Raw genomic sequence first — 13491 nt, forward strand, 5'->3', positions numbered from 1 at the left:
CATGTAGAGCGCATTGCAGTAGTCCAGTCTTGAGGTCACGAGGGTGTGAGTGACTGTTGCGAGTGCCTCCCGAGGTGGCGCAGTGGGTAGAGTGCAGTACTGCAGGCTACTTCAGCTGACTGTTATCTGCAGTTCAGCGGTTCAAAAATCTCACCAGGCTCAGGGTTGACTCAGCCTTCCATCCTTCCGAGGTGGGTAAAATGAGGACCCGGATTGTTGTTGGGGGCAATATGCTGACTCTGTAAACCGCTTAGAGAGGGCTGAAAGCCCTATGAAGCGGTATATAAGTCTAACTGCTATTGCTATTGCTCCCGGTTCAGGTAGGGACGCAATTGGCGCACCAGGCAAACCTGGGCAAATGCCCCCCTGGTCACAGCCGACAAATGATGTTCTAAGGTCAGCTGTGGGTCCAGGAGGACTCCCAAATTGCGAACCCTGTCTGAGGGGTGTAAAATTTCACCCCCCAGCCTGAGTGATGGAATTCTAATAAAATTTTTGGGAGGGAAACACAACAGCCACTCGGTCTTGTCTGGATTGAGCACAAGCTTGTTAACCCCCATCCAGACCCTGACAGCCTCCAGGCACTGGCACATCACGTCAACCGCTTCACTGAGCTGGCACGGGGTGGACAGATACAACTGGGAATCGTCCGCGATGATATTTTATCTCGTGCCGCCGAATGATCTCGCCCAACGGCTTCATGTAGATGTTAAACAGGAGGGGGGATAGGACTGAACCCTGCGAGACCCCATATTTCAGGGGCCTAGGGGTCGACCTCTGCCCCCCGACCAACACCGACTGCGAGAGGTAGGAGAACCACCGAAAAACGGTGCCTCCCACCCCCACCTCTCGTAACCGTAGCAGGAGGATACCATGGTCGATGGTATGGAAGGCCGCTGAGAGGTCAAGAAGCACTAGGATGGAGGGATGACCTCCATCCCTGGCTCTCCAGAGATCATCGGTCAGTGCGACCAAAGCAGTTTCCGTGCTGTAGCCAGGCCTGAATCCGGACTGAAAGGGATCCAGATAATCGGCTTCATCCAAGGACCGTCAGAGCTGAGAGGCTACCACTTTCTCAACAATTTTCCCAATAAAGGGGAGGTTGGAGACTGGACGGTAGTTATTCAGAATGGCTGGATCCAGCGATGGCTTCTTCAGGAGGGGTCTCACCGCTGCTGTCTTCAATGCCGGTGGAAAGAAGCCCTCCCAAAAGGAGGCATTCACCATCGCCTGGATCCAGTTCCGTGTCACCTCCTTGCTGTTCGCGACCAACCAGGAGGGGCACGGGTCCAGTACACACGTGGCAGTACTCACCGCTCCCATGGCATTGTCCACTTCATAAGGAGCAACAGGTTGAAAGACAGTCCAGAGATGTCGTTCAAGACCTTCCCCCGGTACCCCGGCTGGCTCTGCGCAATTGGAGTCCAGGTCCATCCGAAGCCGAGCAACTTTGTCCGCGAGGAACTGGACATATTCCTCTGCTCCACCTTGTAAGGGGTTATCTGCAACCCTTGCATTTAGGAGGGAGCGGGTCACCCTAAACAAGGTGGCAGGGCGTGACTCAGCGGACGCTATCAGAGCGGCAATATAGGTGTTCTTGGCTGTCCGTATTGCCGAGAGGTATGCTCCGATGCAAGCTTTTAATAGTGCTCGGTCTGACTCAGATTTACTGGACCTCCAGCGGCGCTCTAGACGTCTCTTTTGGCGCTTCATCTCCCGGAGGTCCTCGGTAAACCAAGGGGCCCTCCTGGATCCACTGCTGGGACCAGAGGTTTTGTCTTCTGAGCTTTCGGACTCGTGCTGGAGCCCATCCTCAGGGAACTTCCCTCCAGCAGAGTGTGTGCTGTTCTGGGTGTGGTGTGGTTGTGTGTGTGGAGCACAGACACACAACAGGACACACTCTGCTAGAGAGAACTTCACCGAAGAAGGGCTCCAGCATGAGTCTGAAAGCTTGGAAGATAAAACCTCTGATCCTGGTGACCGTCTCAAATTGGAACCATGAAAAATTGCTTATGTTCCGAACCAAGATTTAACCATGATATTGATGAGCCAAAATGGAAAAAAAAAAAAAAACCAGCAAGATGGAAGCCCAAGAGGAACCAATGCACAGTTGCGAGTAGGAAAATTCAAAGGAAGACGAGAGAGACCAGAGGGGGAAGAGCATGAGTGAAAAAGACTGATCTCCTTCCATTCCCTCACCGCACAATTAAAGAGGTTTAGAAAGCAGCAAGACTTTGAGTGCAGAGCATGGCACCATCTGGCTGCCTTCTCGAGTCTTTTGACCGTCCAGTCCGTGCTCTAAAAAACACTCTTCGTTGCTTTGAATAATAATTTTATTCATAAATTATACATGCCGATTAAACAAAGACCTTCAATACCACTGTGTACTAGTATGATTGTGAATATACTGCATGTATGTCCGTGAACGTATGAAAAAACAATGTGGGGAAAAAAATCCATAGTAGGAAAAATAAATGTTTCCTCTTCATCCTCAAACAGCATATTCAACACCAACCCTGTATCACTAAATAAAATAATAAGATCATCTTCATTCCACCCTCAACCCATTTTTCTGCTCTCTAAATCCCTATTCATTAACAAGGGCTAGTAAAAAATAAGGATATCTGGGTACAGGTTATGATTGTAGCAACTTATGATCAGAAATCCATTCCCATTTATGGTCAGAAATCAAAGACTTCCCGTTCTCTGCCAACACACATATAACTCAGTTCCTAGTGAATTATAACATGTGATGTTAAAAAAGAAAAATCCACATTGTTCACAACTAAACAGGTTTCTCTCTGTTATGGACTTTCTGGTGCAATTTTAACTTTGATTTGCAATGAAATGGTTTCTCACACTCTGCACACTTGTAAGGCCACTCTCCTGTGTGACTTCTGGAGTACTTGCGCAGTGCTGAAGATCCGGCAAAACGTTTTCCACACTCCAGACACTTATACGGTTTTTCTCCAGAGTGGATTCGTTGATGTCTTACCAGAGTACTTTTCTGAGAAAAACATTTATTGCACTCTGAGCATTTATGGGGCTTTTCTCCTGTATGGATTCGGCTGTGACTTCTAAAGTGAGATGACTGAGCAAATGCTTTCCCACAGTCCAAACATTTGTAGTTTTTTTCCCCCGTGTGAGTTTTCACATGACTTTTAAGGGCTGATGAGGTACGATAAAATCTTCCACATTCGTTGCACTCATATGGCTTCTCCCCTGTGTGGGTTTTATGATGTGTCCAAAGGACTCCCTGACGAGCAAAGCATTTCCCACATTCTATGCATCTATATGGCTTCTCTCCTGTGTGGACCCTCTTATGGCTTCCAAGGTGGTCATTTCTGGAGAAGCATTTCCCACATTCCTCACACTCGTACGGCTTCTCCCCTGTGTGGATTCTCTGATGAATCTGAAGGTCTCTTCGTGTAACAAAACTTTTCCCACAGTCCCTACATTCATAGGGTTTCTCCTTTTTGTGTCCCTTCTGGTGACTCCGAAGTTGAGAAGAATTTACAAATCTTTTCTCACATTCTGGGCATTCATAGAGTTTCTCTCCAGTATGAATTCTCTGATGTTGCACCAGAGTTGATTTCAAGGTAAAACATTTCCCACATTCGAGACACTTTTCATTTTTCTCCCCTGTGTGTGTTCTCACATGATTCCGAAGACCTGAACTGTGGGTGAAACATTTTCCACAGTCAAAGCATTTGTAAGGCTTTATTCCTGCATGCATCTTCTCATGGGACCGAAGACCTGAGTTCTGATAAAAGCTCTTCCCACATTCCCAACACTTGTAAGGTTTCTCCCCTGTGTGAATCCTCTTGTGGTCTCTGAGAGTGGCTTTTTCACGGAAACAATTCCCACATTCCACACATTGATAAAGTTTCTCTCCAGTGTGGATTTTCTGATGTCTAAGAAAGTGTGACTTTTTACTAAAGCATAAGTCACATTCCACACATTTATAGGGTTTTAGTGTTGGGGGGCTCCTGAGATCTTTGGGGTCTTTTCCAGAGAAGGATTTCTCGCCCTCCAAACCGTGACTGGATCCACTTCCCACATGGACCTTCCTGTGGGTCAAAAGGAGGGACCTGCGAGCAAAGGATTTCCCACACTCTGAGCATTCATGAGGTTTTTTGTGTTTTTTTGGAGTGCTTCTTGTGTCTGATGGGGGATCCAGGACTTTCCCACGGTCCATCCTTCCTCTTGGCTGCTGCCTTGTGCTGATTTTCTACTGTCTGTTGATAGATGCCTTGCAGGTGAATCTTTGGTCACAATCTTTTACTCTCTGTGAGATGAGGGGGGAAAAGAGGAGAAACAAATTTCCTTTTGCGAAATATAGAGAATCACAAAAGCTATCTCCCTTGGACGGGATCATGAAGGTCTTCCAGCCCAACGCATCCCCCAATGGTCCCGTGATCTAAATTCTGATGCTTGGCCACTGACTCGTATTTATGACTGTTGCAGTGTCCTGGGGTCACGTGATTCCCGTTTTGTGACCTTCTGACATGCAAAGCCAATGGGAAAAACAGATTCACTTAACAACCATGGGACTAACTTAACTGCACTGATTCAGTTAACAACTGTGGCAAGGAAGGTCACAAAATGGGGCAAAACTCACTTAACAAATGCTTCACTTAGCAACAGACATTTGGGGCTCCGCTGTGGTCGTAAGTCGAGGACTACCTAAATGATATGGGCAAAGTTGAAAAGCCCTCGTGGCAGGAAGGGACCACAGCGAAAGGAGTCCCAACTGCCCGACCCTCTCCGGAGGACTCCAGAGCCCATGCTGAGCAGCGGAGGAAAGCCCGGGGATGAACGCGCAGGCTCAGGCAGAGACAGGAAGGCCGGGGCGGAGCTTCTGCTCTCCCTTTGGGCTCCGCCTTCTGCAAGTAACCACGCCCCTTGTTCTCAGGAATCCGAATAGAAGGGACCCTGGAGGTCTTCTAGTCCAGCCCCCTCCTCAAACAGGAGATCCTGCCCTCCCTTGCTCCCAGGTCCTGGGGGCAGGGGAGGGCAGAAATGAGCAAAAAATGGGCCATTTTTTACCCCCCCCACCCCCCAATAGCACTCTATAAGCCTCCATAAGGCTACCCATTCAATTTTTTCGACAAAAACCGGGCTGTTTTTTGCTTGGTGTTTGCCCCCCCCAAGGAGCAATCTGGAAGCCCCCCCTCCACAAGGCTATCCATGCCTTTTATTTGAAAAAAACAGGCCCGTTTTCGTGAAAAATCAGCCGTTTTGGTGGGGTTTGCAGAGTGCAAAAGCTTTTTTTTCCTTTTGGAAAGGTCTTTAGTTAGAGTGATTGATGAGAATTACATTGATCAAGTACTGTGCCAACAGAAACAAGTCTTAGGTGCTGCAGGTTGTCAGCAATTTCTTTCTCCAGGACATGGATAAATACATCTGGAAACATCTTCCTACCTACCCACTCACTCTCTCCCTACCTAGTGTATTTCTCTCTCTCTCTCTCTATCCCTTTATCTACCTACCTACCTACTCTCTCTCCCTACCTAATTACTGTATTTCTCTCTCTCTATCCCTTTATCTACCTACCTACTCTCTCTCCCTACCTACTGTATCCCTTTATCTACCTACCTACTCTCTCTCCTTACCTACTGTATTTCTCTCTCTATCCCTTTATCTACCTACCTACCTAACTACTCCCTCTCCCTACCTAATTACTGTATTTCTCTCTCTCTATCCCTCTCCCTACCTAATTACTGTATTTCTCTCTCTTTCTGTCCCTTTTTATCCCTCTATCTATCTACCTACTTTTTTAAAAATTTGCCTCTTCAAACTCTTGGTGCATCTTATACTTCGAAAAACATGGTAGTCCTCAACTTACAACATTTCATTTAGTGACCGTTCAAAGTTACAACTGCACTGAAAAAAGTGACATGAGGGTTTTTCAACCCACCGTTGCAAGCATCCCCCCTTGGTTCCATGATCCAAATTCTGACGCTTGGCCACTGAATCATATTTACGACTGTTGCAGTGTCCTGGGGTCGCGATATCCCCTTTTTGCGACCTTCTGACAAGCAAAGCCAAAGAGAAAAATCGGATGCATTTAACAACCATGGGACTAACTTAACTGTACTGTACTGATTCAAAGAGGGCTGTGAAAATATCTACAGACCCCTCACATCCTGGACAGAAATTGCACACCAAGACAACTAGACACAAGAACAGTTTTTTCACAAATGCTACATTACTATTACTATTAGTCTTCTCATCGTTCCTATCACCCATCTCCTCCCACTTATGACTGCAAGACTGTAACTTAGTGGCTTTCATCCTTACATTGATATTGTTTCCTGATTGCTTATTTGTACCCTAGGACTCTCACTAAGTGTTGCATCTGATGATTCTTGATGAAGGTATCTTGTCCTTTTATGTACACTGAGAGCATCTCCACCCGAGACAAATCCCTTGTGTGTCCATTCACACTTGGCCAAAAAAGAATTCAATTCCTATTTCTAAATTCTAATTTTAATTCTATTCTATTCTGCAGCTTCCTAACAAGACCAGCCTCCAGTCCAAAGGGCTTTCAAAGGTGTCATTTGTGAACCTCCACATCGCAGCCCCTTCAGCACAAAACCAAACAATAATAATCGTTGGAGTTTAAAAGGTTTTGTTCCGTTTCGCCAAAAAAAGGAAGCGAAAGTAAAGAACATCCGCTTTCTCTCTCTCTTTAGATTAAGAAGAAAGAAAAAGGACCTTTTCCGGGTTGGGAGATCCTGAGCTCAGTTCAAAGCAACTTAACTTCCCCCCCCTTAAAGAACCCCCCAAACTGAACGGGGGAGGCGAGGAGCCTCTCTGGGGGTTTCCCTTCCATCCCCCCCATAATCCTTAGGGGAAAAGCTCCGTCTGTAGGGAGCCTTCCCTCCGTTCCCAGAGACGCCCAGTCCCAGCCCTCCCATCCCGGGATCCTCGCAGGCTCAGGGACCCTCCGGGGAAGAGGGGCCACTCCAGCTACCTTTCTCCTGCGAAGGAAAAGCCCTCCTGGCAGGAAGGGACCGCAGCGGAAGGAGCCCCAACTGTTCAAGGCGAGGCCGAGGAAAGCTCGGGGATGAACGGGCAGGCTCAGACGGAGACGGGAAGGCCGGGGCGGGGCTTCTGCTCTCCCTTCGGGCTCCGCCTTCTGCAAGTAACCACGCCCCTTGCTCTCAGGAATCCAAACAGAAGGGATCCTGGAGGTCTTCTAGTCCAACCCCCTCCTCAAGCAGGAGATCCTATCCCATTCCTCACAAGGGACCGTCCAGCCTCTTCTTAAAAGCCTCCAGTGATAAAGAACCCAAAACCTCTGAAGGCAAAGCTCTTCCACTGGTGAATTGTTCTCTTAGGAAGCGTCTCTTTAACTCCAGGTTGCTTCGCTCCTTGATTACTTTCCATCCATTGTTTCTTCTTCTGCCCTCTGGGGCTTTGTAGAATAATTACTCACTCACTCACACACACACAGACACACATACATGCACAATCTTTTCTTTGTTGGCAGCCTTTCAAATAGTTCTTTCTCCCCATCCATTCTGCACGCTGGAAGTGGGGCTCCCCCTCCTTGGTGGGGGGGGGGAGAGGGAGAGGGAGAGATTGTTGTTTTAATGAGCACAGACACTTTTTTCCTCTTCAGAAACTCCGCTCAAAGTTCCAGTAACTTCTAGCAGAAACACAGAGTTGGCTTTTTCCTGCCTGCCGAAAGACTTTATGGCTGTTTCCTCTTAAGTGGATAAGAAATCTTTCATTTTCCTCCCAGGAGCTTTTCATTCAGTGACGGTCACACCTTACAGTCATCTGCAACAGCCGCTGGGACAGAGGTTACGGGATGCCCCTCCCTCCTGAGAACTTAAATGGGAGGAGGGGTCTCTGAGCGAGGGGGGGTTTCTGCAGAGACTCACATTCTTGGGTGGGTCAGCTGCCAATCACCAAAGCCCTGGGGGGGGCAGGAAAGAGGGGAGTTTGGGGGAGCAGCCGAGGTCTCAAGCTTCTTCCCAAGGAGGCAACAGAACAGGGAAAGAAGCCTGAAAATGCTGCTCAGCCCCTGCAAAATGGGAATTGTTTTTTATTTTATTTATATCTGTCTTTATTATTTTTACAAATAACTCAAAGAAGGGAACACGTCTTCCTCCGCCTATTCTCCTCACAACAACCCTGTGAGGTGGGCTAGGCTGAGAGAGCACCTGGCCCAAGGTCACCCATTGGCTTTCATGGCGAAGAGGGGACTGGAACCCATGGCCTCAGGCTTCCTAACGCAGGGCCTTAACCACTAGGCCATACTGGATATCCTGGGTGTTGGTTTGGGATGGTCATTCTTAAAGACTTAAAGCTCCCGGGATTCATGCCAGTTGGGGGATTCTGGGAGTGGACATCCACGCAGCTTAAAAGTGGTTGAGAAACACGGATGTTGACATACACATGTATGTACCAATATCCGTGTAGACACACATATGTGTTTGAGGATAATGAACCTTTAGGAAAATTATCCTCTGCTCCAGAAGGAGAAATGTAAGAATTCAAATCCACCTTCAAGGCCAGAAGTTGTTTGAGGTGAGTGTGGCTGGCAGGGCCCTTTCTCACTTTTGAAAGCAGCAGCTGATGAAGGGGACACAAACCATGATCAAAGTTGTAATTAACCCTGATCTTGACCAGTTTCACTTGCCATCTAACAGGACCCAGGTCTGTGTGTGTGTGTGTGTGTGTGTGGTAATTTCTCCTTAGTTTTAGGTTGCTCCTCTCCTTGATTAGTTTCCCTCCATTGCAGATATTTGCTTGAAATGTCAAGGAAATGCTTGCCAGCATTATCTTGGGCTAAGCATTTGTCAGTCTGGATGAGCAGCCCAGGCAGGCGGTTCCACCACAAAACAGCGAAGCCCTTATCCGTGGAGATATAAGCGCGAAGGGCTAATCCGCGCCATTCGAAGCGCTAAGGAAAAACGCGACTCTACCGCGATGACATAATCGCGTAGGGCAAATCCGCGCCTTCCGAAGCACTCAGCACCCTAAACCTAACCCTAAACCTAAAGCAAACCCCTAAACCTAATCCTAACCCTTACCTTAATTTAAATTGGCTTTCTGCCGCCGCGCTGTTTTAAAGCGCCCTTCCGTCACCGCGCTGTTGTCGTGGTGGAGATGACGCACGGTGATGACGTCGCGGCTTTAGCGACGTGGTTTTATCACCGCTATTTCGACGAGCGCGGTTTTGTTGTTCCACGCAGGCAGGTGAGGGAGGCAAGTGGGCAAGAGAGGAAAATGGGTGAAGAGCATCCGTGGACATGAAGGCGAAGGAGGCAGGCGGGCGAGGGAGGGAAACTGGCAGAGAGAAGCTGGGCCACTGGGATGAGGATGAGCACAAAAGCAGACGAGGGAGGGAAATGGGCAGAGAGCTGAGACACGGGTGTAAGGATGAGCAGGAAGGCGGGCGAGAGAGGGAAGCAGGCGGGGGAGAACTGGGGAGGAGCAAATAGGCCTTGTGCCTGAGGATGAGCACAAAGGCAGCTGAGGCACGAAAAGGAGGGGCTGGGAGGGGGCAGCCAGTGGGGGGATCAGCAGGTGTGCCAAACTGCCCCAAAAGTTAGCTACCTGTTAAGTCCTTTTGCCTTACTGTTTACTCTCTGATGGGATTTCAATAGAAAAAAAAATATTTTCCCCAAACCAACATTTTTTAGAATTTCCCTTCTGTTACTGTGAGATGTTTCTAGTGACTTATGTGTCATTGAAAAAAACATGTTTTCACATTGTCAATAACTACACAGGTTTCTCTCTGGTCTAGATTTTCTGGTGCATTTTTAATGTTGATTTGCAATGAAATGGTTTCTCACACCCTGCCCACTTGTAAGGCCTTTCTCCTTTGTGACTTCGGGTGTGGATGCGAAGGGCTGAAGGTTGGGCAAAACATTTTCCACTCCCCAAACATTTCTATAGTTTTTCTCCAATGTGGATTCGCTGATGCCTCACAAGAGAATTTTTCCATGGAAAACATTTATCACACTCTGAGCATTTATGGGGCTTCTCTCCCGTATGGATTCGGCTGTGACTTCTAAAGTGAGATGACTGAGCAAATGCTTTCCCACAGTCCAAACATTTGTAGTTTTTTTCCCCTGTGTGAGTTTTCACATGACGTTTAAGGGCTGATGAGGTACGATAAAAACTTCCACATTCGTTGCACTCATATGGCTTCTCCCCTGTGTGGGTTTTATGATGTGTCCAAAGGATTCCCTGACGAGCAAAGCATTTCCCACATTCTACGCATCTGTATGGCTTCTCTCCTGTGTGGACCCTCTGATGCCTTTCAAGACTGTCTTTTCTGGAGAAGCATTTCCCACACTCCCCACACTCGTACGGCTTCTCCCCTGTGTGGATTCTCTGATGAATCTGAAGGTCTCTTCGTGTAACAAAACTTTTCCCACAGTCCCCACATTCATAGGGTTTCTCATTTCTGTGTGTCTTCTGGTGACTCCGAAGTTGAGAAGAATTTACAAATCGTTTCTCACATTCTGGGCATTCATAGGGTCTCTCTCCACTGTGAATTCTCTGATGTCGCACCAGAGTTGATTTCAAGGTAAAACTTTTCCCACATTCGAGACACTTTTCGTTTTTATCCCCTCTGTGTATTTTCTGATGACTCTGAAGACCTGAACTGTGGGTGAAACATTTTCCACACTCAAAGCATTTGTAAGGCTTTATTCCTGCATGGATCTTCTCATGGGACCGAAGACCTGAGTTCTGAGAAAAGCTCTTCCCACATTCCCAACACTTGTAAGGTTTCTCCCCTGTGTGGATTCTCTCATGGCGTCTGAGATGGGCTTTTCTACAGAAACAATTCCCACATTCCAGACATTGATAAGGTTTCTCTCCAGTGTGGATTCTCTGATGTCTAAGAAGGCTTGACTTTTGACTAAAGCATAAGTCACATTCCTCACATTTATAGAGGTTTAGTCTTGAGGGGATTCTGAGATCCTTGGAGTTTTTCCCAGAGAAAGATTTCTCACCCTCCAAACCTTGACTGGATCCACTTCCCACATGGACCTTCCTGTGGGTCAAAAGGAGAGACTGGAGAGCAAAGGATTTCCCACACTCTAAGCATTCATGGGATTTTTTGTCCTTTGGTGGAGAGCTGCTTGTGTTTGGTGAGGGGTCAAAGAGTTTCCAAGGCTCCATGGTTCCTCTTGGTTGCTGCCTTGGGCTGATTTTCTACCCTCTGTTGTCTTCAAGGTAAATCTTTGGTCACAATCTTTTATCCGCTGTTGGAGGGAAAAAAGAAACAGAGAAGAGTATTTCCTTTTGGGAAATGCAGAGAGTCACAACATCTCTAGGAGGAAAACACTTATGTTGTTGTGGTCATTAAGTGATTTTTGGGACGTTGTTAAGTAAATGCAGCCATTTCAGCCATCTGCCACTGACCCCAGGACTGGACTTCAGCCCAGTGTCACCGTTGCCACCCAGAAATGCGCCCTTAATCCCCAGACCGGAGGCCTCTGCAGCCTTCGTGCCATCCTCCAAGCCGCCTGTTCCATGTCGTTTCAAGAAGGGAATGGAGCAGCTGTTGGCTTCTCCATCCAGAGCTTCCCTTGGGGCCCCATCTGGTTCCTTCCACAACCCAGGGATTAGCAGAAGACATGGGACTGTCTGAATTGAGACCATCCCTCTGCGTTTTCTACCCGGATGGGAGAGAGGCCGGCCGATTCCTTGGGACACCCCAGGTTGCTCCTCCGATGCCCTGCGCGCAACCAGGTCAGACCGAAATGCTGTGTGTGTGTTTGTGTATTAGAAGGAGGAGCTCAGTCAGGCCACCCTAAAATAGACTCGATCCCAGAAGATCCCACAGGAAAAGAGGAGGGGGAAATAGCTCCGATTCGGAGTTTCATTTTTCTCTGGGGGTGACAGCACAGGCACCCCGAAAAGGATCATTGCCGATCAGAGCAAATAAAGCTACACATAAAGATTTTTTAAAAGCTTATTTTCCAAACCAAGTTTCAATGACTCACCTTTAATATTGTCTCTGGGTTACTTGTTACCCTTCTGGGTCAAGGCCAGGGAGGATCCTCACCGCCAAACAGTTTGATTTCTCCTTAACCGATTGGCCCTTTGTGCAGGAAGCTCCTCCTCCAAAGGGGCCAAGATTTCCTAATTTTCTAAGATTGAGTCCCAGCCAAAATTTCGGGGGTTCTGATCCAAAATGCCCCTTTCTCTTCTCTGGAGTTCACAGCCACATCTTCACTATTCCCCTGCAAAGGGAAATGAAAAGGACTCAGATGCTGAGCTTAATCCAGAAACGACCTGGAGGAGGAAGAGAAAAAATAGGGTTGATTGAGGAGGATACAAAATAACAGGAGACAGAATCGAGGTTCAAGAAGATCTTGATGGGCCAAAATGGAGGAAACCAGCAGGATGAAGCCCAAGAGGGACCAATGCATAGTTGTGAGTAGGAAACCTCAAAGGAAGGTGAGAGAGATCAGAAAAGGGCTCCTCTTTCCTGCTCTTTTTGGAGGTTGCAAGGCCCCCGAGATTCCAGGCTTCATGGGACCCAACGCTATTTTGGGCATTTCAAAATCAGGCAAGGCAACCTCCTGGCCATCAGCTTCTTCTCTCAGCTGCTCACAAGACCATCCTCAAAACCTCCGGAGAGTTTGTGCTTTCCAAAAGATCCACCAAGGAGGAGCTGCCACATCCCAGCCTCCCCATTGCAATGAACTCAGTCTGGGCTAATTGCACATTGCATATCACAAAACACCTTTTAAGGCTCCTATTACTCCATTTTTCCAACTGCACTTGAGGGAGACGGAGGTTCAGAGGCTTCCTGTTCAAAAGGACCACAGAGAGACCTTCTGAAAGCGACCTCCTCAAAAGCTGCTGCCCAGATCCACCCCTCCCCCCGGGGAGCCTTGGCCGGGAGAGGAGGGGGCAGATCAAGCCCGAGGACGGAGCCCCCTTTGCCCCCCTGGAGGGGAGGGATCCGCTTCCTGCAGGCAACGCCAGAGCCGGATCTTCCCCACGAAAACCCCGGAAACCCAAGAGCGGAATCCGCAGTTCCCTTCCTCCTGGCGGGGAGAGGATCTCCTGGGAGGCAGCCTCACCTGCCCCGAGCGGGACCCAGAAATCTCTCCGGAGGGATCCAGCGGCGATCCTCCTCGTGCAAAGCGGGACACTCGGAAGGAAGCGGAGATGCAGCCAGGTGGAGGGGAGAGGGAGGAGCCTTTGCTCTCTTTTTTGCCCCCGCCCCTTGTCCAGGTCCCTCCCCCTCCGCCCCTCCCCCTGCTCCAAAACTTCTACTGTTCCTCCGATGGGCGTCGATGTCGAGGGTTCCTCTGCCCATGGGAAGAGTGTCCCTTTGCAGCACGTTGGAAGCAGGGCTGCCCCGCCTCCTCCAGCGCCTTCCTGTTCTCCTCTATCTCTGTATTTCTGTTTCTGTCTATGTCTGTGTGTGTGTGTGATTGTGTCTGTGTGTGCCCTTGTATGAGGCCAGACACAGAGAAGCCCCTTTTAAGGTTCTTCTCT

At 48.5% G+C, this 13491-nt stretch overlaps 2 protein-coding genes across 2 annotated transcripts in view; both read right to left on the reverse strand.

Moving 5' to 3' along the window:
• Window positions 1-12011, reverse strand: part of LOC116502499 (zinc finger protein 420-like) — a 37748-nt gene extending 25737 nt beyond the window's left edge. Inside the window, exon 1 of the mRNA XM_032208379.1 lies at window positions 11982-12011. The gene's annotated coding sequence lies outside the window, so the exon portion shown is untranslated. The remainder of the gene's footprint in view (window positions 1-11981) is intronic.
• On the reverse strand, window positions 2388-12070 carry LOC116502501 (zinc finger protein 850-like). Its single transcript, XM_032208380.1, has 3 exons — window positions 11982-12070; window positions 9916-11237; window positions 2388-4231 (listed from the first exon to the last, which is right to left on the reverse strand). Exons 2-3 carry the CDS (start codon window positions 11152-11154, stop codon window positions 2786-2788), a joined length of 2685 nt encoding a protein of 894 aa, XP_032064271.1. The 5' UTR covers window positions 11155-11237; window positions 11982-12070; the 3' UTR covers window positions 2388-2785.
• Window positions 12071-13491: the final 1421 nt, after the last annotated feature.

This window comes from Thamnophis elegans, chromosome 2, assembly GCF_009769535.1.
Source record: "Thamnophis elegans isolate rThaEle1 chromosome 2, rThaEle1.pri, whole genome shotgun sequence".
In the NCBI taxonomy this organism is placed as follows: domain Eukaryota; kingdom Metazoa; phylum Chordata; class Lepidosauria; order Squamata; family Colubridae; genus Thamnophis; species Thamnophis elegans.

What these genes read in the sequence shown, in the direction of transcription:
- LOC116502501 (XM_032208380.1), bottom strand. Translation starts at nt 11,154, where the DNA reads ATGGAGCCTTGGAAACTCTTTGACCCCTCACCAAACACAAGCAGCTCT. An exon ending in TCCACATTGGAGAAAAACTA is followed by an intron (nt 4,232 to 9,915) that starts TAGAAATGTTTG and finishes AACAGACAGTAG; the next exon opens with AAAATCAGCACAAGGCAGCA.